The sequence below is a fragment of the Rattus rattus genome, chromosome 6, assembly GCF_011064425.1.
Source record: "Rattus rattus isolate New Zealand chromosome 6, Rrattus_CSIRO_v1, whole genome shotgun sequence".
Classification (NCBI taxonomy): domain Eukaryota; kingdom Metazoa; phylum Chordata; class Mammalia; order Rodentia; family Muridae; genus Rattus; species Rattus rattus.
In genome coordinates, this window is record NC_046159.1 from 154,563,932 (window position 1) to 154,586,847 (window position 22,916).

The following is a 22,916-nucleotide window of genomic DNA, read 5'->3' on the forward strand; positions in this document are numbered from 1 at the left end:
AAAACAAAAACAAGAGATTCGACTGCTAGTATATTTCTATGATACCCTTATAACACATTTATAATTTAAGTAGCTACAGACTAAAAATTATGTGTGTAACGTTAAACTTTTTATAGCTAGTTAAAAAGAAAAATCAGTGATAGATACTAAGTGCAGACTTTTAGAAGGGAAACTACTTTAGAACATAAAGATACAATGCAGACACAGTGGTGACACTGCATCTGGCTTCTGATAGGTTTTCTAGCCACACTGATGATTCCTTTGATTATTACCCACATATGCTAACCTATACAAGACACATCCTGGATCATAATCCTTGTTTATCCTCACAACCACTATCTTAAAAACTAGTCTTGACTATTCTATTGATATGTCAAACACTAAAGTATGTGTGAGTGGTAAACTTTAAATCAGAATGCTGATTCACTAAAGCTGATTGTGGTGTCACGTGTCTTTAATCTTGCACTTGGGAGACAAAAACAAACAAATCTCTTAAGAGTTCAAGGCCAATGTGGCCTACATAGTAAGCTCTAGAGCAGCCGAGGCTACAGAGTAAACCCTGTCTCAAAACACAAATAAACATGAACAAACTTTAGCCTGGTCTTACACAGCAGAAATGTTAGAAGTCTCAATTGGCATGAGGCTCAAGTGTCTCTACCACATAGAACTTTTAAACAGACATTTATTTAAAGTGCCATTGAAGCTGTATCAATGAAGACACTAAATTCTTCATTTATTATTTTGAAATCAATGATTAAAATATATGGTCTGATACTAACACGAACCCTCACTTTTCATTCCTGCTATGATGAAAGGCTATGAAGGAGCATAAAAGAAAAACGTCAAGTAACAGATCTGTTACAGTAACCGTGTGCAACCACCATAAGTCCAAATCCACAAGGTGTTCACTGTCATTCTAGTTGAAAAAAATTACTTGGCAACTTGTAATCCAATTACATGAGACAATTTGAACATATATCTTACCAGAAGTAATGAGACCAACTGTGTCAGGGCTTTCTAGTGGATCACTTTTCTGGGGCTCTTCAGTGTAAACTTGAACTGCTAGCAACAAATAACATAGTATGGAACATTTAAGTAAGAAGTCAACATCTCTCTAATGCTGCTGTCTATATAGTAAATGAATATGAGCTTTACCATAAAATGTCATTTTCCAAAATGAGCACAAAACAAGTTGTTATTATATTAGTCACTGTACACAAAGATGCAATTGGGGTCTTTGTTTATGCACTACAGATCTAATATAACTTATTTTCTCCAGCTAACTCTGTATAAAGCATTAATTTTAATGAATTATGAAATGTGGACATTTAAAATCTTGAAAAACTCTATGTATTCATTCAGAGTATGTAACTTAACATAAAGCTTCATCCACAAAAAGAAAAGTTTAGAACAGCTCGTAGCAATTTCCATGAATATGAAATTTTCCTAATTATGCAAGTTCAGTAAAGCTATTATCAATACTGCAAAAACTTATTGGAACATCTCAATAGCAATATGGAGGTAACTTGATATGATAAAATTTCCATTATCTCTGCAAGAAATATCTCATAATCTGCAATAAATTTAGTTCACAATTATAAGAATACAATGGACTGCTTTTTAATGACAATTACTTGGTCCCCAAACAAAGTACATATTTATCAACAAGACTAGATTACACCTGAACTATAAATATAGTTATGCCAAAGATGATTTTTCCTGAGTGCCCTTTCTACTACTGAGCCACACTGCCAGGCCTTAAAGGCCCGTCTTTAAACAATTTCCAAGAAGTTTACATGCTACCTACTTTCTTCAACGTTCTATAGTCTTACCATCTGGAACAATTCCAGGAGGGGACTGGTGACCACTGACATCTTCATTAACTGTCTGCTCCAGAAACACCACTTCATCTTCAGTGCCTTCAATTTCCATTCCACTGGAATCATCTGAGCAGAAAATGATCAATTCTTTTCACCTCAGAGTAGGTTTTTTGCTTTTGAAACCAAAAACTGTGCTCTTACTTTAATGGCAAATTATCACCAGCAATGCACAGTTTTTCTTCAGATTTTACCTTGTTAATCAGAAGCATTTTTATGTTTTAAAAATGTGACATTATAAAGCATTACAAGTTTGAGTTTGTGAATATTTAAAACAAGCTTCACAGGTTTTCAGTGTGGTGATTACACCTGAAGCTGTGGTAGTACCCATTTATGATCCAAACATGTGAATGCTAACACTGGAGGTTAATGAGGTCAAGATTAACATGGACCACACAGTGAGACTGTTTCAAATACAAAAAACAAAAGAGGAAGGAGAGTTTTGTGAAATTAAAAATACAATGAGGTTTGATACAAAACTTTTGTCATAAAAGGAAGTAAAATGTAATAATAAACATACTGCTTTAAACACACGCACGCACGCACGCACGGGCACACAATTTTTACCTGTGGGTAGAAATTCAGGCATCTCCACTTCATTCCCTGGATGTAAGGGATCTATCTCAGCTCCTAAGTGTTTACAGTACATGCAGATGTATTCTTCTTTGAGCTGAGAATCCAATTCCTGATCAGTTGGTTTGTCACATTCTAAGTGAACCCATCTGCAGTGATAAGTATATTTAAATAAAAGCCTCTAATTTAAAGCCAAATTACTACCTGGGGAGGGGTGAAGTTAATTGCTTAAAAAAAGAGAATGGTTAAGATGAGATTAAAGATAAGAAAAAGATGGTTATATGGATTAGAAACAGCCAAAAAGTTTCAAAAAGAAGATGACATGTATGGACATAATTATAGTAACATTGACATATTTTTCCTTCCTTATTTTTAAAATACCTTCTCTTGGATTTTTCTCCCAGTGCTCATTTCTGATCTTCCCTTTCTTATCTTCTGTCTATTTATTATTATTATTACTATTATTATTAATTATTATTATTTTCTGAGTGTTGTAAAGCATGCCTTTAATCCCAACACTTGAGATGCAGACGATGGAAGAACTCTGAGAGTCTGAGGCCAGCTTGGTCTACACAGCAAGATCTAGGCCACAGTGAATCTCTGGCTCCCCCACCGCCCCCCACAAAAAAGGTACAATCCAATCAGCTCCACCTACAACGCTCTTGAAAAGGGTCTGTGTGAATGACAAAAGGGCTAGACGCTTAACACCACAGCAGAGCAAATGTTGACAAGAAACAAAGAATCCATAAAGCAGTGAAATGGAGCAGCTATGACGTCTCACCTCTTACACATATTACAGTGGAGCATGTCTTTCTGCAATTCTGGATGGTAGCACTTCCCACAAAAAGGACATAAATTATCTTGCTGCTGATAACAAGTGTCGCATATCAGACAGTTGTGGTGCCACTGAGCACTAGATCGTGTGCCACATTCTATACAGATTCTGCAATTCTAGACCAAGAAAAATAGAAACAAAAAGTTCATTCTATATTTGTAATTGCAGTTCTGATGTAAATCTTTTGGAAATGAACATTTGTGGATTATTCATTACTCGTCATATCAATTTACTTTTGAAAAGTCAATTTGTCTTGAATGGTGGTTCATCTCATAAAACTGCACTGAACCCTTGAGAAAGTTTTAAATAGAGATTGAAGATATTCAGGAAAAGAAGCATTTTAAGAAAGAAACCACAAAAACAAGCAAAATTTCAAGGAAATTTTGTTCTATAATCTAGAACAAGGAAACAGTCAGTGTACCAGGGCAGACACTCACTCCTAAAGAGAACTGATTCCCCTCTCCCTGAAGTCAGCAATTGCCAATAGCCCCTCAGCTGGGGTGGGAGGGACTGCGTGTCTGGAGCTCCTCTACTCGTTGGGCTTTTTGTCTGGCTTAACTTTGTGCATATCTTATCCACGCTGTAACAACTGCTGCTAGTTCATATTCTGCTGTATGTGGAAAACAGTTACCTTGCAGCTGTCTACTGCCTCTGACTCTTAAAACCTTTTACCACTCTGAGTGGTGTAATAAACATAAAGCTTGTTGGGAAAAAGATAACCTGGACTAGAACGAAAAAACTAGGCCACGGCTAAGGTTAAAGAACAGAGCACACTTCTGCACGCTAGACCCAGAATAAAAATCAGAAAGAGGCCAGACTCTATTTTAGTCACCAGATTCAGATGACTGAAGTAACACACACACTTAAAGCTAAGAAACGGAAAGTCGAGTATGATGGGCACTGGAGCGGACCACGAGCCACTGAAAGGCCACATACGCAGGAGCTTATGAACAGCACAGTTAGGCTCTACTGCCTCAAAGAAGAGGACACAAAGTTGGACGTGTAGGGAAGTGGAGGGGACCTGGAAGGAATGGGAGAAGTAAAGGAACTATGAAATGAATTGTATGGCATTCTCAAAGCATTTAATCACAGGGGAGGGGAGAGACCAGGGAGTAACTTCTGGAAAACATGGCTCCTTATCTCCCAGTGGACATGGCAAAATGCCGCTGCTGTATTACTCCATGTGAGCTGAGGAACCTAAACAGCCAGGACTGCACCAGTGAGAGTCTCCAAGTCAGTCTCCTGCATGGCCACAGGAACTACTACAAGTGAGTAACTGACAAATTAATAAAAACATATACATCAGATAATGTATCATAACAGCCTGTATTTCTCTAAGAAATCTCAAAAGTGCCAAATACAGAGGTAAAAACTGAGTCGTAAAAATGAACAAATAATTAAACAAATGATCGTGTTTACCCATAAGAGAGAGGAAGACTGAAAGTACATGGAGATTTCGTCTTCTACCGTGTGAGGCAAACATGCAACAGCACAAGAAGACGGACCCTCCTGGCACAGAAGCCACAGAAGCTCTCTCAGTTTTGGCACTGCAAAATGCACCAATCAAAACTATACACACACACATCGTCCACAGGTAGTAATTCTATCTCTAAACATTTATGTGCAAGTTCTCCACCCAACTCAAACATCTACATGTGCACGCAGTTGCATACTTCTGGAGCATCTGCAACTCTGAAACACTGGAAACCTCTTAACTATCAAGCACAAGCCACTGGCCATAATGTCTATAATGTGTTTTTAGTGTAAAAGGGGAAGTAATAAAACAAAAATGAAGGATAAACCTGGAAAACAATGTTAGCTACTTACAAGAGATTAGGAGAACCAAGGAACAAGTTCTAAGAAGAAAGTAATGACAATTCTCTCAGTAGACATTTGGTAAAGTTTTGACTTTTGGCAAGAATGTTAAAGTCATATATATATATATATATATATATATATATATATATCTACTTGGAAAGGAGGGTACTTTAGGAGACATTAATTCATGCAGCAGAAGTAAATTAGAGGGTAAAGAAGATAAACAACTGTCACAGAAATACTGTTTGTGGAAAAATATTCATTTGGGAGACAACATCCCCAGTAAGAATATTCTTATATTCTTATATACTGAACTATCTGAAGATGACAGGGCATTATGTAGGTCACTTAATTGACAAAAACTGAAAAGGACAGGATGTAGTTAAATCGATCAAATGATAAAAGAAAGGTTTAGACAGAATCAGATAATCAGAGAGAGCACAGGACATTTTTTTTTCTCAAAAATGTTAACAGCTGAATCCAGGCTGATTGGTCTGCATGAGGCTTCCAACTTGTTATTTAAAATAATTATCAAGTAACATTTTAAAGAAATGTATAATATATAAGCAGAGACAAACAGGGACAGAAACTCAGATCTAAGTAATAGCATACAGCAAAGATTAGAGGACTGCCCTTGCTCTGTTCCAGTGGGAAGTGCCTCTTCTAGATTAGAGCCTCCTAAAAGGAACACCTCCTTACCTCGGTGAGGTCACACACAATGAGCCTTATCAAATGTTAAACAGATAGATAGATTATAACTAAAAACTACAGAGAATGTTTAAGTATCATAAGTTCCTCATCTTTCAAATGGCTCAGAGAATAAACCTCCCAATTGAAAACTGTGACAGCAATAAGGATGTGCATTGTAGTGGCAGAGCGCTTGCCTGGCATGTGTAAATCCCCCAGATTCAATCCCCAGCAATTAACAAAACACCATGACAGCTAAATTGATACTGGCTTTATGCTGAAATGCCATGCATCATCTTGCCGGGGAGTGGTAGCACACATCTTTGAACTCAGCACTTGGGAGGCACAGACCAGGCAGATCTCTGTGAGTGTGAGGCCAGCTTGGTCTCCAGAGCAGGTTCCAGGAAAGCCACGACTACACAGAGAAACACTGTTCCAGATCCCTATAAATCCTATATATCCAGCACACTCAGCGGTGCATAAGTAGTGAGTGAGGATGGTAAAATATGACAGGGTTGATAGAACAGGGCAAAAATAAAGTTGGGGGGGGGGGAGAGGACACATTACACAGTAAATTTACTAAGATAATGAAACTAACAACAAAGAATATAATATTTATAGCAAGACACAAAGTTATCTAGCTGTTACTAAGTAAAAAACAAAGGACTAAATGACCATGGGTAAAATATTAGAAATAAAACAACAAAAACACTTCTCCAGTCCTGTAAATGGGCCTTACTACCAACTCGGTGACCAAAATCTTTCAGCCAAAACTAATTAGTCAGTACAGAGCTACTGTCAGGTTCTAAAAATTAATCATAAGAATTACCAAAAAAGTAAAGATTCCAAAGTTCTCAAACAAAAAAAATAAAAATTAAATTTAAAAATAAGTAGAAATAAATGATTAAATGGCATGTGTTTGTATGTGAGACACAAAGAATACAGACACACAGAGAGGAGGGAGGGAGGGAGTGGAAGCGCAGAGGGCTACACTGTGGAAGAGATCCTGCCCTCGCATTGTCATGTGGGCTCTGGGGATTGAACACATGTCACCATGGTAGCAGTGCAAGTGCATTTACCCACTAATTCCCCTTGAAAAAACTGTCTGTAGAGTATAATGTCTGTGATAGTGCAAAAAGAGTTTCTTTCAGAAAATTTGGACTTTTTTTTTAGGAGGAAAACAAAGATTTAAAAGCAAAATAAAAAATCTGCAAGTGCTGTGAACTTGGGATTTACAGAAAGATATGAATTCTTCCTTAACATGTAACCCACACTGGCCTTGAACCAGTGATTATCCTGCCTTATGCAAGCACGCTGTCACCATGTTAGCTAAAACATGTATTTTTGCCAATGAAAATATAATAAGGTTTATAATTTAATTTAATCAAGCCAAAATAGCCAACATTTTCACTTCTACAGCTAAGTGGTTTAGAATGCACATCTGAAATGGCACAGAAGGCTGTAGAAAAAAGAATGCTAAAGTATCACATCCCGGGCGTTAGTAAACCGGATGCTTGCTCATGTTACTGTAAAGGTCCAAAGGGAGTAGGGTAGGGTGGTAGGCAATTACATAGGGTTGAGTATTTTTACACTAACAAAACACTGGGCCAATCTGATTGCTAAGTTAAAGCCAGACATATACATTTAGTAAAGGAAAGAAAACTGAAGAAGAAATTGATAAAACCAATAAAAGTGATTAATTTAATCAGCTAGTCAAAATATGCAGTAAAAGGATTTTATCTATCAAGAAAGTAACAAGCACACAGTGTTAAAAGACATTATTACAAGTATGGGAGCATTTGCTTAAAATCCAAAACCATCCCACAGGCCTGCAATCCCAGAACCCGTGAAGCTTGGTGACCTATACATTTACCACCAAGAGCTACACACTGCAGTACCTGCCCCTGAACAAAACAAAACCCTACACCAATTCTGAGTGCAACAAAAGTGTGAACACACTTCAGTACATTAGGTCAGGATTATAAACAGTTGCAAATAGGCTGGAGGCAACCAAAGTTATAATCAAAGGTAAATTGACAATTAAATATTCTGTTTCCATCAAAAAGGAAAGAAAATAAATTATGAATTCACCTTTGCATTTCAGAAAGGCTGTAAGGCAAGTAGTGAAGGTCAAATACTCCATGTGGTGTGGTTTTCTCCAAAATTGGACCCCCAAGAGAACATAGAACAGGGCTCATCCAGGCAGAGAAGGAACTGGAACTACTAAGGCAGCCTACAGACTCCACCTCCCAAGTACCCACACCTGAGCAGTTACATAAAGCATCTTCTCCAGGTGATAAGCCCTTCTGTCCACACTCCACTGCTCACATCTCCCCATTCTGGCTACTACCTAATAGGATTCAGTGGAGTTCTCTAGAACACTGGATAGAATGCAGCCGCCAAAGCTGTGAAAAGCACTAGAAAGGAGTTCCAGAGCAGGCCCAGGCCCAAAGGCAGCTCATTGCGTCCCTCCCACAGGCCACCACTCCCTCTCCAGCTCTGTGGGGTGGGGTTCAGCACATTTACCACCCTAGCAACCCTGTGCCTTCAATTCCAGTGCTGCCTCCATAGCATCCATCCATCCCTCACACAGGAAAATGCCAGACACAATAAAGCAAGGAAAACAGTAAGGCCTTTCTTTACTAGGACAATGGAACAATGTGGCTGCAGGAAAATCACAGAAGATAGCTCAACCAAACCAAAAACAAAACAAACAAACAAACAAACAAACAAACAAAAAACCCACCAAACCCTAAGAACTGGAACTTTTTCCAAGAAACATTAAAGCTGGTAGGCATCATGTGATTTCTGCAGTAGAAGCTGAGGCAGCAGAAACACTTATCTACAAAAGGAAGACCCTGGAGGAAACAGTGAGGGAAGAGAGGGGAAAAATACTAAAGGGTGGACATTAATAATCAAAATTAAAATAAAGTACAATTTCTGATGTCAGGGATGCCACTGTGCAGACTAACTACTGTGCCTGCATGTATTTACATTAATCCTGGGTGCTGTCAAAGGTGTAAGAAAGGAGATTTTTTATTTAATTGTGGCATTAAGACCAGGCCTCTCGACAGCACAGAATATGCAGCACTGAGTGTGTGTTGTGATCTGCACATCAAGCTCCTGTGCTGCACACACTGCTTACAGCAGGTGAGCTGCACACAACACGGCAACAACAGTGCGGAACTGAGGAAAGAGTGGCTTGAAATGCTATTTGTCACAGGTTTCATTACCTAATAGTCTGAATCTGTGAGGCACAGCTTTTACAGAGTGTGTAACACCACAGACAATTCTCCCAGGCCCATCACACTTGGTCTAGCTTGCTCCTGATGAGGTTCTGTGTGATGAACACAGATTCTGATGCTTGAAAAGAATTAGTGCAGCTCATAAGGCTAAGCGCCCCCGTGACAGAGCTCACCATAACTGCAAGGGACCCAAAGTCCACCACTGACACCTGCATCTTCAGAAGGCCTCCAGTCAGACTGAGACTAATTAAAAATGTTTGGTGTATGTCATTCATCTTGATTTGTTTCTGGGAACAGCAGACTGTCACAGTTGACAGAATAAAACATAACACTGAATGGGAACCCTGGCCCATCATCTATAGCAGTTAAGTGTTCAGTGTGTCCATTATTGGCCTCCAATGGTGGAAAAACCTGTTGTGCTTGGGAAATCACCAGAGTCTGAAACTGTTCTGACGCGGCAGCTCCCATACACATGTGGCTATTCAATACTTGAAATGTGGCTGGCACAAATTTCAATTGGGTGTGCATTGTAGGTTTTTAAAAACAGAAATCAAACATGAATAATTGGAAAGAAAGTAAAGCTCTCAGCTTTACAGTGCCTGCCACTGGGTTGAATGAAATACAGTTTTAGATCATGCAAACATCTTGTGTGTTGTGTTTCTACTGGACAGCATTGATCTAAACTATATCAAAGTAATAGCAGAGATAAAGAAATTAAGTCTAGTATTCAAAGACTACCAACTGGCCTTTTGCAGTATAATTAATTCAAGCTAATAAGCAAAAGCTTCATATTATCAATATTCTTTATTATATGAAAAATTTGTGTATTCTCTAAATCAAATTATTTAGTTAAAGAACTGGATCAGAAGGCACACCTCTGCCAGGCTTCGCAAGCTGGCGTCAAAGAAAAGTCATTTGTTAAATTATATTAATATTTTTTAGTTAATTGTTCAATTTGGTTTTTATTTTTAAGATTACAACAACTGCCAGGTAATAGTGGCACATGCCTTAAATTCCAGCATTCAAGAGGAAGGCAGACATTGAAGTTCAAGGCCAAGCTGGTCTGCACAGATATTTACAGGTGACACAGAGAAACCCTGTCTTGAAAAACAAAACAGATAACAATAACTGGATTAAAATTGGTAAAGGCTTCTACATTAACCATAAATCTAGAATTTATTAGCAAGTACAAATTTCAAAGGAAGAATAGGAGAACTGTTAATAGCTGATTGTCTGCATAACTTTAGAATCTTTAGTAATTTTTGTTTGTTACTACCTTCTAAGAAAAAATAGTACTTTTACTGAGTGAGGAAAGAATTTAAAGTAAACTTTAATAATTTCTATTTTCACATTTCTATTTGTGCTTCTGAGTATGTAAAGCCTAAGTTACTGCATTCTTGGTACTACAAAAAGGAGGTGGAGTTGTTGGTCAACTACAGAGCTTAAACCCATTATGGGAAAGGCTTAGTATATTACTGACAAAATGTAAAATGACCAGCATTGAATGAACAACTCCAGTCATGAACACCAAAACAAAAAAAAAACCATAAATAGTCAAGGGATTTATTTTCTTGGGAAAACAGAGAGAGAGAGAGCAAGACCTGTCATGTCACCTTCAACACAAAGCAGTTGGTTCTCTCCAAGAATGACAAGAAAAAGAAGGGCCATTCTGTCACTACCAAGGTGGACAGACAGCAACATTCACAAGCCCATCTATGGGTTTCAAGAACCTTTGGATAAACTCAAAAAAAAAAAAATCAAGAAATTTATCTGAAGGAGATTGAAACTGAATATGAATGTTGAAAGCAGGTTCAAAAAAGCTGCTATCTAAGGGGAAAAAAAATAAGAAACAACACTCCATATTGTATCCACGAGATAGGGGTTCGTTCCCCAGACTCTATACTTCAGTGACCTATATCCGTTTCTACATTTAAACAGTCAATATGGATGAAACTGAGTGGCCAATAAAAGTGAAAAGTAAGGGTCACTATGCAAATAGTTCTTCAAATGTGACCTGTTGGGCCAAACATCAGCAGTAAAGAATAGAGGAAGTATTCACAGAGCTTGTCTAAACCCCAAACCAAGAGACCTGGTGTGATGGGCATGAACATACTTTGACCGTTCAGGAGGAGGCAAGAGACTGATGACTTCAAGGACAACAGTCACTTACTTGAAGCTACCTACCACAGAGTAGTAAAGACCACAAAATTGCACCACTCTAAGTATTTAACACAAGTATACAAGTAAACATACAATAACAGGTATGTATAGGAATAGAATAGATGCAAAAACCTTGGGAAGGTGGGAATCAATCAAAATACATTGCATTTTATCTCTCAGCTACAAGTAAATAAATTTTAAAACATATATTTTTCAGTTTCCTTCTATGTACAATTATCTTACTTCAGAATGCAAATTCTTTCATAAAATATTATACAAAAAGTTACTTGATAAACTCATACCATATTTTAATACCTGCCCCAATTCATAAACAACCCAAATGTTTGCTAATTGATGGTTTAATAAAAACAGAAAAAGGGAAATAAAGGGGTGTGGGGGGGGGAGTGTGTGTGTGTGTGTGTGTGTGTGTGTGTGTGTGTGTGTGTATCTAAAAACAATTTTATTGAGTCAAAAAGGTTTCCCCCTACTAAAGAATATAAACTATTTAAAAGCATTCATACGAACTTGTAGAGCATGAACAGTAATCAGTAACAAGAGAAGCAAAGCTACCTGGGAAAATAAGAAAAGAATGTGCACAACCAAGAAAAATTTCCAAGATGCGTCAGGAAGCTTTTTCATTATTTATTATTAAATTATTATTTATTATTATTATTATTAAAGGGCTTATTTAAATGATGGCTATATGGTAAAGTGCTTGTGTCAAATTACAGATTTTTTAAAATATGTAGTTTCTATATGTCAATTATACATCAATTAAAAGCTGTTCTTGTAGAGGTGGTGATTATAGATTTGAACTGGATATCTAAAAACAAGCTAAGAAACCACTTACTTTGCATTTCCAGCCATTGGTTGGCACTGATTTCATAACAGGTTGGAGACAAAAAGTATGATACCCTTTGTCACAAGTATCACACACCAGCATCTTGCTATCTTCTCCCGACTGTCTAAAAAGTAAGACAGCAGCATTTTTAAACCTTTGTGTTCTCATAAATATATGTATGAAAACAACCCTAAAAATTGCACAACCCATAAACACTCCAGTGCCCCGTCTTTGTACAGAATATGGAAGATCCCCTTCATGGATCCAGAAAGATCATCCTACTAAAACCTTTTTCTATGGCTAGCTTCCCTTAGTCACTTACAGAGAGGGAGGAGGTGCCGCGAAAACCTTTTGTCCTAACATGTTTTTAAAACTCTAATCCTCACCTTTAGGGGAGCTAGAGCTGCTAGTGATGCTGTGCAGACAGGATGAACAGGAAAGACAGCTGCACATGACCAAGAAGGCTGGACCTGATGTCAGACCTTCCCTGTGTATACATGTGCCACTTTCTAACCTATGCTACCCTCAAGCCAGCCTTCAGGTATAACGTGAAGTGACAAATCATCAGAGAGACTGTGAGTCCCAGACACGGTACTGGTGAAAAAGCTTAGGATGAAAAACGGACCTTAAGAAAAAAGCAAAAAAAGGAGGGGAAAAAAACCCCAAACAACCCACAGGGGCTAGAGAGATGCATCTGCTGCCCTCTTCTGATCACCTCTGATCACCTGTCAGCTCCTTCTCCCGCGGTGGCTTTATATACGCTATCCACAAAGATGCTTAGAATCATCAGAACTGGCAAGATGGCTTGGTAAGTAAAGGCACTTGCTGCAAAGCTTGACCACCTGAGCTCAGGTCCCGAAGCCCAAACAAAGGTAAAAGCAGAGAGCCAACTCCACAACAATGTCCTGTAATCTATAAACACACACACACACACACACACACACACACACACACACACACACACACACACACACACACACACACACACTCACTCACACAGACACACACAGACACTCACACACAGACACACACACTCCACACACAGACACACACACACACAGACACAGACACACACAGACACACAGACACACACACACACACACACACAGACACACACAGACACACACACACACACAGACACACACACACAGACACACACACACACACACACACACACACACACACACACACACACACACACACACACACACACACACACACACACACCGACCTCAGTTTAACAAACTCCACCATGCTTTTACCTTTGAGCACTTCCACTACATGAATAAACCTGAGGCCATTCCTCAAACCCCTCCTCAAGAGACATTAAGTATACATACAAATTATCAAAAATGTTAACTGGTATTCTTCCTAAATTTTAGCAAAGTTTGAAAGCAAACAGCTTGATTTACTTAGTGATTCTAAGATACTGATTCTGATTGCTCTTCTGAAATAACCAGTAAATTAGACTCATCAGGGCAACACTGGCCCTTCCTTTTTCCTGGTTACAAAAATGCTGTGTTTGCAACCATTTATGCATCACTGCAGATGCACATAACACTCTCAAGTGCTACACTAACTATACACACACTTGGGCTGGGAGGGAGAATTACAGGAGAGAGTGGAGAGGGATAAAATAAAATAGAAGAAAAAGATAACTCCAAATGCTGAATTTCCACACCATGCTTTGTTTCAACTATACTGAAAAGAATCTACTAGAAGGTGAACATCAAGATTATATCAAAACAGTAGTCAGTAGAAATTGTCCATCCTAGAATGCGGATTCAGACATAACACTGATTTTGAGGCTCAATGTTTATAACTTATTTCTACAGTTACAGCTTCATTATCCTATTAATTCTTCCCAATAAGTTTTTTATTTTAAAATATTTTTTAACAAATTGTAAGCACAGTGAGTTTTGTTTAGATATGCTCCACAATAACAAAGTCAGTAAATGTCTAGTCGACATACATGGTGACATTCGTATGAGATAGCTTACAGTATAAGCAACTTTTATCATAGCTCATAAGTAGTACCTTGTATTGCCCAGCAGCAGGCCTCACTGAGCGTCAACAACCCCTGAGGTAAAGGAGAACTTACCTGCAGTTCTGGCACACTTTGCACTCAGGACACTGCCAACCAGCACGCCTTAATGGAGTAACAGCTATGTCCAGGCACATCCCATGGTAGTGCTGACCACAGGTGGTACAAAAGAACTGATCTAAGAGATCTCCCGGGCTGTCACACACTGCACAGTTTGCATCTTCCTTTGCTATAATTAACAGTAAAACAATGAAATTGTTGTATTAAAACTTAAGATTTTTCTAACTTAACAGTCTAAAGTTACTTGACGGGAATTTACATGGAATCTCTCGGACATTTGAAGAATGAGGTTTCATTTAAAACACTGCAGTGTATTATAATTTAAATCTAACCATATGAAATTTAATCATGTAATTTTGCAAGTATTTTTGCCTACATCTACTTGAGCCTATAAGAAATTCTTATTTATTGTATACTGTTAACAGCAATGGCAATGCTGGTCACTTGGTTGTTGCTTAGTACATGCACTAGAAAGAACCAAACAAGGGACTGGGAGGGGGAAAAAAATCAACACAGACACTTGTAGTATTAAGATTAAGTATTTTATTCATATTAAATTCTTGGAAACTTAAAATCAAATAATACAAAATTGGAGTGTTAATATCAATTAGAATAATGTGTTACCTAATTGAAAACAGACTACTCCAACCCACTTGGGGTTTTCTTAATACTAGAAAATATCTTATGTAGAACATTATTGATAAAAGGCATATATATATGTATATGTCTGTACATGAATACAACAATTCATAGACTAATTATATACTCAACTATATTGATTACCAGTTATAAAAACATTAAAATCAGCATACTTATAGATAACATTCATGCCTAAATTGGATTAAGGGAGGAATTTGTTTACTATATAAAACAAAACGAAATGTAGAATAAATTATGCTTTTGCCCATTATACAACTAAAGCTATGCACATTACAATGTAGAAAGAGACAGGAAGTATTCTACAAGGATACCAATGCTAATAATGAAGATATTCCACTATAACAAGTTCAACAGAGCAATGTTTCCTCTTTTGTCCAAAGTTGGGCCAGTCCAACCTAATCCACTCAGCTAAAAGCACTTTCTACCTTTGCAGACCAAGCACCATGAAACCTGATGGTAATCTATCCCCATTACATACACTAGAAGTGAAGAACATCCGCCTGCTAAGGGCTATAATAAATAGATTTTGTAAGTCAGACTTAATGTTTTTTTACAATCTTTTAAAAATGTGAGAACGATTCTTAGAACGGAGGAAGTACAAAACAAGTCCTAGGGTCTGGACAGCAGGCCGCACTGGCACAAAGTCTAGGTGCACAACCACCTCACACCTGAAGCCATCTTAGAAAGGCTAACAATAACCACATGAAATCCACTAGCTACGTTTAGACTGCACCTTAACACTGAACAAAACCTGCAAGGCTCACCACTTCCCTTTCCATGGCAGCTCCTCCCTCTCTCCTCAGGGGTATAGCATTTGGTGAAGCCACTTTGAATACTGGAAAGCCTAGAGCCCACGCCCACATCTCTGCTGCACTTAGAAGCCCCTCTGCTGTTCAGTAAATGCTGACCCTCGAAACCTATGTTCCCATCCCTACAGATTTATAAACTCAACCATTAATGATTATCAAGCCTTAAGCAGCTCAGCACCAAATGTTCTAAAATTACTAGAACTCAACACTTCTAAAACTATATATATATATTTTTTCCTTTTTTCAAAAGAACAGAAACTTTAACATTGTTTTGATAACAACATCTCCCTATCCTAGGACACTTAACCAGATAAATTTTTTCTATTAAATTATCTACATTTTTCCTACAGTTTTTACAGTTTGGCCCATAAAAGTTTCTAAGTATGTAATAGCTTCTAAGTAAGATCGTCCCTACTTATTCTCTCTAAAACATCACCTGGCTATGCAAAGCACAATTTCAAAATCCTAAGAATAATCATCATGTTCTGCTTAAATTAAGAACCAATCAACAAGGCCACAGGATGGTGTAATGGCAAAGGTGAGTGCTGCTCAGATTGGCTGATGGAAACTCAACTCCCGACGCCCAATGGTGAGAACCAGCCACAACACAAGTGGTCCTCTGTGTTCTCGTACGCACGCACGCACACACACACACACACACACACAGAAAATAACAATTCATTTTTAAAAGACAATCAATGAAGCTAGAAATGATGGCATATTGATTGTAATCTCAGCTCCAGGAGGTGGAAGCAAAAGGAGCAAGATTCCAAGATTGGCGCTGCTGCACAGCTATGGCAAAGTCAGTTTGAACTATGTAAGACACTTCCTTATAAACTGTAACATGAGTACCACGATTTAAACACACACACACACACACACAGAAAATAACAATTCATTTTTAAAAGACAATCAATGAAGCTAGAAATGATGGCATATTGATTGTAATCTCAGCTCCAGGAGGTGGAAGCAAAAGGAGCAAGATTCCAAGATTGGCGCTGCTGCACAGCTATGGCAAAGTCAGTTTGAACTATGTAAGACACTTCCTTATAAACTGTAACATGAGTACCACGATTTAAACACACACACACACACACACACACACACACACACACACACACACACCAATATCTTTTTAATCTAGAAGAAGAGATGGAATTTAACTGAATGTTCCTTTTCCCTGTATGCTTGAAAGAAACTTGTGTTGAATAACTACATCACAATAGTGTAAAGCCTGGAAGACAGGAAGCTTATCTTTTCATACTTTGTACATCCAATAACCCAGGATAAATCAAGTCTTATTCAAATGTATTTTAAGGTGAGGTTTCACTTTTCAAATCACTTTTAAATGATTCTTTAATCGTCAGGCACTTAAAATAAGTGACTATTTTAAAAAACAGAAGTATAGTAATAATATTATTTTTAGTAGATGAGGTATTTTTCTTAATATTAAGAGTGCTAGTATGCACTTTTTAAAAAAATTGCATTTTTAAAAGTGAATCTTTGATTTTTGCCACTTTTAATTTTTTTTAAATTGGGAAACGATTGACAATTCACTTTAACTTGATATTAGTTTTTCAGAAATACAGATAACTTGCCACAGTAAATACTGACTGGCTGATATGTTTAGTTCAAACTGAGATGTACGCTAAGTATAAAATGCACATGGAATTCCCAAATCACAGTAGGAAAACAAATCAAGTATCTAAAAGTTTTGTATTGATTACATGTTGAAATACTGGCATTTTTAAAGAAATCAAACAAAAAAAATACATGCTACTAAATATACTAAATTATTTGTATCGTTCACATTACATTTCCATCACCAACAAACAGAATACTACTATACACTCAAATTTACTCTATAACAACTCCTAGATATCACTGTGGACCAGATCACTGTTTACACTATTTTCTCAGTAACCCTTTCATGATCGTCTTTTACAATACTAGCAAAAGGCATTATGAAAACAAACAAACAAAAAAAAAAAAACCCAAAAAACAAAAAACGCACTGCCGTTCTTGGTTTTCCATGTGTGCCATGGCTACAACCCTAAGTTCTTGGAAGTCTCTGGCCTTCCTTTCTACTGTACTGGAAACGTCCATAATTGACGGTTTCCTCAAGAGATTACTTGATAGGCAAACCACACAGCAGTATCCTGCTGGTCAAGAAAGAAGGCTAATGGTATTGCCATATCTGCAGCTTGGGGGTTGGGTAAAGTTGGGCAACAGACAAGACAGAAAAAAAGACAGATCGCCATTGACGAGCCAGTTTACCCAACCTCTAAGTTCTTGATTCAGTGAGAGACTGTCTCAAAATATAAGGTAAAGCTCAACAGTGGGAGACAACCACACTAATCTCTGCCTCCACTGTGCAAGTGTGCACACACCCCCAAATCCATGTGAGGGCGTGTGGCAAGTGACGGTTGTACATTTACAGTGCAGTGTTTAAGATTTCCAGAGAACAGAATTTACTTTCCTGGACACTGGTTTTATACCTGTGGCTTAAAAAGAAGGAAAGAAAAGAAGTGAATAGTCTTGCAGGGTATGTTTATAATACAAGGCTGCTACTTTGACGCAATTTTAGACTATTTTCTGTATAACATGTAGTATCCACTAATCTTTTACTCTCAGTATGGAGTGAAATTCTGAAATAATACTATGAACCAGATTAAGATCTCACATTTTACTTTCTTGTATTAGGTGAGGGTGTTGGGAAGGGGAGCATGACCCTCACTCACCATTGCCCTCATACTGCTACAATCTATGCTTCCCTTGCCAAAGTTCCAACTAAACCTCGGCTTCCTTCTGTCGTTCATGCATTTATGAGTCTCCTTATGTCTACTTTGTAAGAAGTCACAAACCAATGATCTCAGTATTCCTTTTAACTTTACGAGCCAGCATGATCTTTCATCATCACAATGTTAATGACAAGTTACATCATCAGTTCATATTGTTCATACTTTACATGCTGACTGAACTCCAGTAACCACTAACGGTATACAGGCAGAACATGGTCATCGGAAGAAACAATGGCACAATTAATTACTAAATTTCTAAAAAAACAATAGACATAGATAGTCCTCATAGCAACTGCTGCATATGAAAGTTCTTTTTCTTCCAGACTTAACAGCTATAACTTAAAACACTGTTAAAATTTTAAATCAGTTATTAACTTAAACATAATTTGAAATTAGTTTGCTTTAGCTATAAGTTAAGTCTGTATAGTGAATAAAAGCATAATTACATCGTAGACTCTGACTATAGATAAAATTAGGTACAAAACAATGATAAAAAAAAGTCAGTCAATGATCATGTTAATCTATTTGGAATTACTTTAGGTGAAGCCTGAAGTAGCTTTATTTGTATTTCTTAAACATGAAAAAGATATAAAGAACGCACCTTTAAAACATGGCTAAACGCATGCACAGAGACGGTATGGATTGTAAGATTAATACATTGCTAAGACGTAGGATAAAAGCTAACAGCTAAGAGGTAACGTGAAAGAGAGTGACTTGGTCATGAAGACTTCAGAGACTGAAAATTAAATTTTCTAGAAGAAAAGGAAGATGTTCCTAAAGCGTCGTGCTCTTCAGCTAACAAATGACTCAATAGGTAAAAACACTTGCAGTGCAAAGCCTGGTAACAAAATCCATTCCTGGAACCCAGCTAAAGATAAAATTAAACAATCTGACTCCACAAAGTAGTCCTCTGACTCTCACATGCCATATACACACATACACATATATGCAACATAAATCCAATTTTTAAAAGAAAAATATGCATCAGTTGCACCAAAAGCAAAAAGTCAGATCTTTGGTTAGTGATAAAGTAAAAAGAAATTATAATGTTCTGTGCTCATTAAAACTCAAACAAAAACATTTTATTAGATTTATAAAATACCAGAGGAAAAGAAAACCAAAAAAAAAACAAAAACAAAAACGCCCCACAGCACTGCAGATTAGAGCTGAGCAAGATGGATGGGTTGTGAAGCAGCACTGCAGCACAAGAGATGTCTGTCCCACGCCCAGATCTACAGAGTCCATGAACAAGATGTCAGCCAGTGTGTGATGCTCCTAGAGATAATATTCTGGCCAACACTGGAATCAGCTTTCCAATCTCCCCTGACAGTGTTTTCTGTAAAAGACACTGACCACTATTCAACTTTTAAGTGAATTATTCTTTTCTTTAGAATTGTTAAAGAAAAATAATGCTGTATCCTATGACTTCTAAAATGGTTTAAAACATTTTTTAAACATTAGAATTTAAAATATGCAAATAAACATTTTTAAATTAATGCCAATAAAAATTACTAGTTATAGCTTCCCACTCAAAAGCATCCAGCAAAGGGTGTAGTGGTGCATGCCTATGAGACAGAACTTGGAAGGCAAAGGCAAGCAGATCACCTGTGAGGGAAGGACAGCCAGAGCCACACAGTGAGACCCTGAGGGGAGAGGGAGAGGAGACCCTATAGCCAAAACGTCTCAGGCCTCTAGGTTGTATAATACATTCTGAATATCAATTGCTTTCCCCCCCCCCCCATTTTTCATTTTCAAGACAGGGTTTCTCTGTGTAGCCCTGGCTGTTTTGGAACTCATTCTGTAGACTAACCAGACTGGCTTAAAACTTGGAGATCCACCTGCCTCTGCCTCTCAAATGCTGGGATTGAGAATTAAATATTATTATCTTTTAATACAAGTAAAGTGACTATCCAAATGCACATGTGATTAACTGAGCGCCTCAGTAACTTTATCACTGCACGTGTAAACTTACATCTCTCAGGAGCTTGGTCGATGTGCTCTGGACACAGAAGGAAGAAGTGACTGAAGTCCTGAAAGGTGCCGGCCCCTGCAGCACACGGGTAATGGTACATCTGGGTACACTTCTCTTCACAGCATTTGATAGTGGCTCCAAGGTGTTTGCAAAATGCACAACGCTACAATGAGAAAAAGAAATGACTTTACAAAACTTTGAGGAGGGGTAAGAAGGCCATGAAGAAATATCTGTATGTTACTATAATGTTAAAAAAAATTGATGCAAAAATACCCAATAAAATACTACCAAACCAAGTCCAAGAACACATCAAAAAACATCATCCATCAATATAGTACTCGAAGGGCTAACTAGAACAACAAAAAGAAATCAAGGGAATCCAATTTGGCAAAGAAGTCAAAGTATCACTGATAGCAGATGATATGATAGTATACATCAGCAACCCCAAAAATTCTACCAGAGCCTGTCTACAGCTGATAAACATCTCCAGCGAAACAGCTGGATATAAAATTAACTCAAATCAGTAGCCTTCCTTTATAAAAATGAAAAATGGATTGAGAAAGAAACTAGAGAACACCTGTACTGACTGGTTTTGTGTGTCATTTGACACAAGCTGGAGTTATCACAGAGAAAGGAGCCTCAGTTGAGGAAATGCGTCCATGAGACCCAGCTGTAAGGTATTTTCTCAACTAGTGATCAAGGGGGGAGAACTCACTGTGGGTGGTGCCGTCCCTGGGTTGGTAGTCTTGGGTTCTAGAGAGCAAGCTGAGCAAGCCAGGGAAAGCAAGCCAGTAAGCAGCATTTCTCCATGGCCTCTGCATCAGTTCCTGCTCCCTGAACTGCTTGAGTTCCAGTCCTGACTTCCTTTGGTGATGAACAGCAACCTGGAAGTGTTGGCTGAATAAACCCTTTCTTCCCAACTTGCTTCTTGGTCATGATGTTTGTGCAGGAATAGAAACCCTGACTAAGACAACACCCTTCACAATAGTCGGAAATAATATAAAATATCTTGGGGTAACTCCAACCTAACAAGTGAAAAACCTGTACAAGAATAACTTCAAGTCTCTCGAGAAAGACTACACACTTATGGACACTTAATCTTTGACAAAGAAGCTAAAAATATACAACGGAAAAAAGAAAGCACCTTCAATAAATGGTGCTGGCCTAACTGGCAGTCTGAATACAGAAAAATGGAATCAGATACATACTTGTCACTTTGTACAAAGCTCAAGTCCAAGTGGATCAAGGACCTCAATATAAAACCAGAATCTAAGAGAAAATAAGAAAGAGCCTTGAACCCACTGGCATGGGGGTTGGGGATTTGATGTGGAGGGATTTTTACCTAGACAGAACTTCAATTGCTCAGGTTATAAGATCAAGAATTGGTAAATGGGACCTCATGAAACTGGAAAGCTTCTGTAAGTCAAAGGACAAATTGGCAACCTACAGATTGGAACAAAATCTTCACTAACCCCACATCAATAGAGAGCTAATATCAAAACTATATAAAGAACTCAAGAAGCTGAAATCAAAAAAGCCAAACAACTCAATCAAAAAATGGGGTACAGAACTAACCAAAGAATTCACAACAAAGGATTCTCGAATGGCTGAGAAGTATTTAAAGAAATATTCAAAGTCCCTAGTGATCAGGGATATGCAAATCAAAATGACCCTGAGATTCCTCCTTACACCAACCAAAATGGCTAAGATCAAAAACTCGGCTGACAGCACATGTTGGCAAGGACGTGGATTAAGAGAACACTCCAAGATTGCTGGTGGGATTGCAAACTGGTACAACCACTCTGGAAATCAATCTGGAGGTTCCACAGAAAATTGGAAATAGATCTACCTAAAGATTCAGTTATACCACTCTTTTAGGCATATACCCAAAATATGCCACATGGGTACATGTTCCACTATGTTCATAAACATCTTATTTGTAATAGCCAGAAGCTAGAAACAACCCAGATGTCCCACAATTGAATAATGGATAGAGAAAATGTGGTTCATATACACAATAAAATACTACTCAGCTATTAAGAATGAGGACAACATGAGTTTTGCAGGCAACTGGAACTAGAAAATATCATCCTGAGTGAGGTAACTCAGACCCAAAAGGACATGCACAGTATGTACTCACTAATAAGTGGATATTAGCCAAAAAAAGTACAGAATTACCAGGATACAATACATAGCATTCAAGAAGCTAACAGAGAAGCCCAACCGAGGATGCCTCAATCCCACTTGGGAGGGAGAAGAAATCACGGGGAGCAGAGGGAGGGAGGGATCTGGGTGGGAAAGGGGACAGGGAGGCAAAAGGGGGAACATGATTAGGTATTGGAGGGGAGAAATGGAACTGAAGCCCTGAGGGCCAGCAGAAATAATCGAAACAGGCAATCTAGGGAGGTAGGAGATAGGGATGGGGGGTGGACTTCTAGAATGTACCAGAGACCCAGGAGGTAAGAGACTCTCAGGACTCAAAGGGAGGAACCTTAGATGAAATGCGCTACACTGGGGAGAGGGGAAGAAGTCCA

The 22,916-nt window shown here is 38.0% G+C and overlaps 1 protein-coding gene across 1 annotated transcript in view; it reads right to left on the minus strand.

The window, feature by feature from the left end:
• Positions 1–22,916, minus strand: part of LOC116904494 (histone-lysine N-methyltransferase 2C) — a 162,713-nt gene that overhangs the window by 93,670 nt on the left and 46,127 nt on the right. The window contains exons 7-13 of the mRNA XM_032907291.1: positions 20,383–20,545; positions 14,138–14,309; positions 12,046–12,160; positions 3,232–3,401; positions 2,445–2,599; positions 1,833–1,946; positions 985–1,062 (exon numbers count right to left, since the gene is read on the minus strand). Coding sequence (XP_032763182.1) covers positions 985–1,062; positions 1,833–1,946; positions 2,445–2,599; positions 3,232–3,401; positions 12,046–12,160; positions 14,138–14,309; positions 20,383–20,545 — 967 coding nt within the window. The remainder of the gene's footprint in view (positions 1–984; positions 1,063–1,832; positions 1,947–2,444; positions 2,600–3,231; positions 3,402–12,045; positions 12,161–14,137; positions 14,310–20,382; positions 20,546–22,916) is intronic.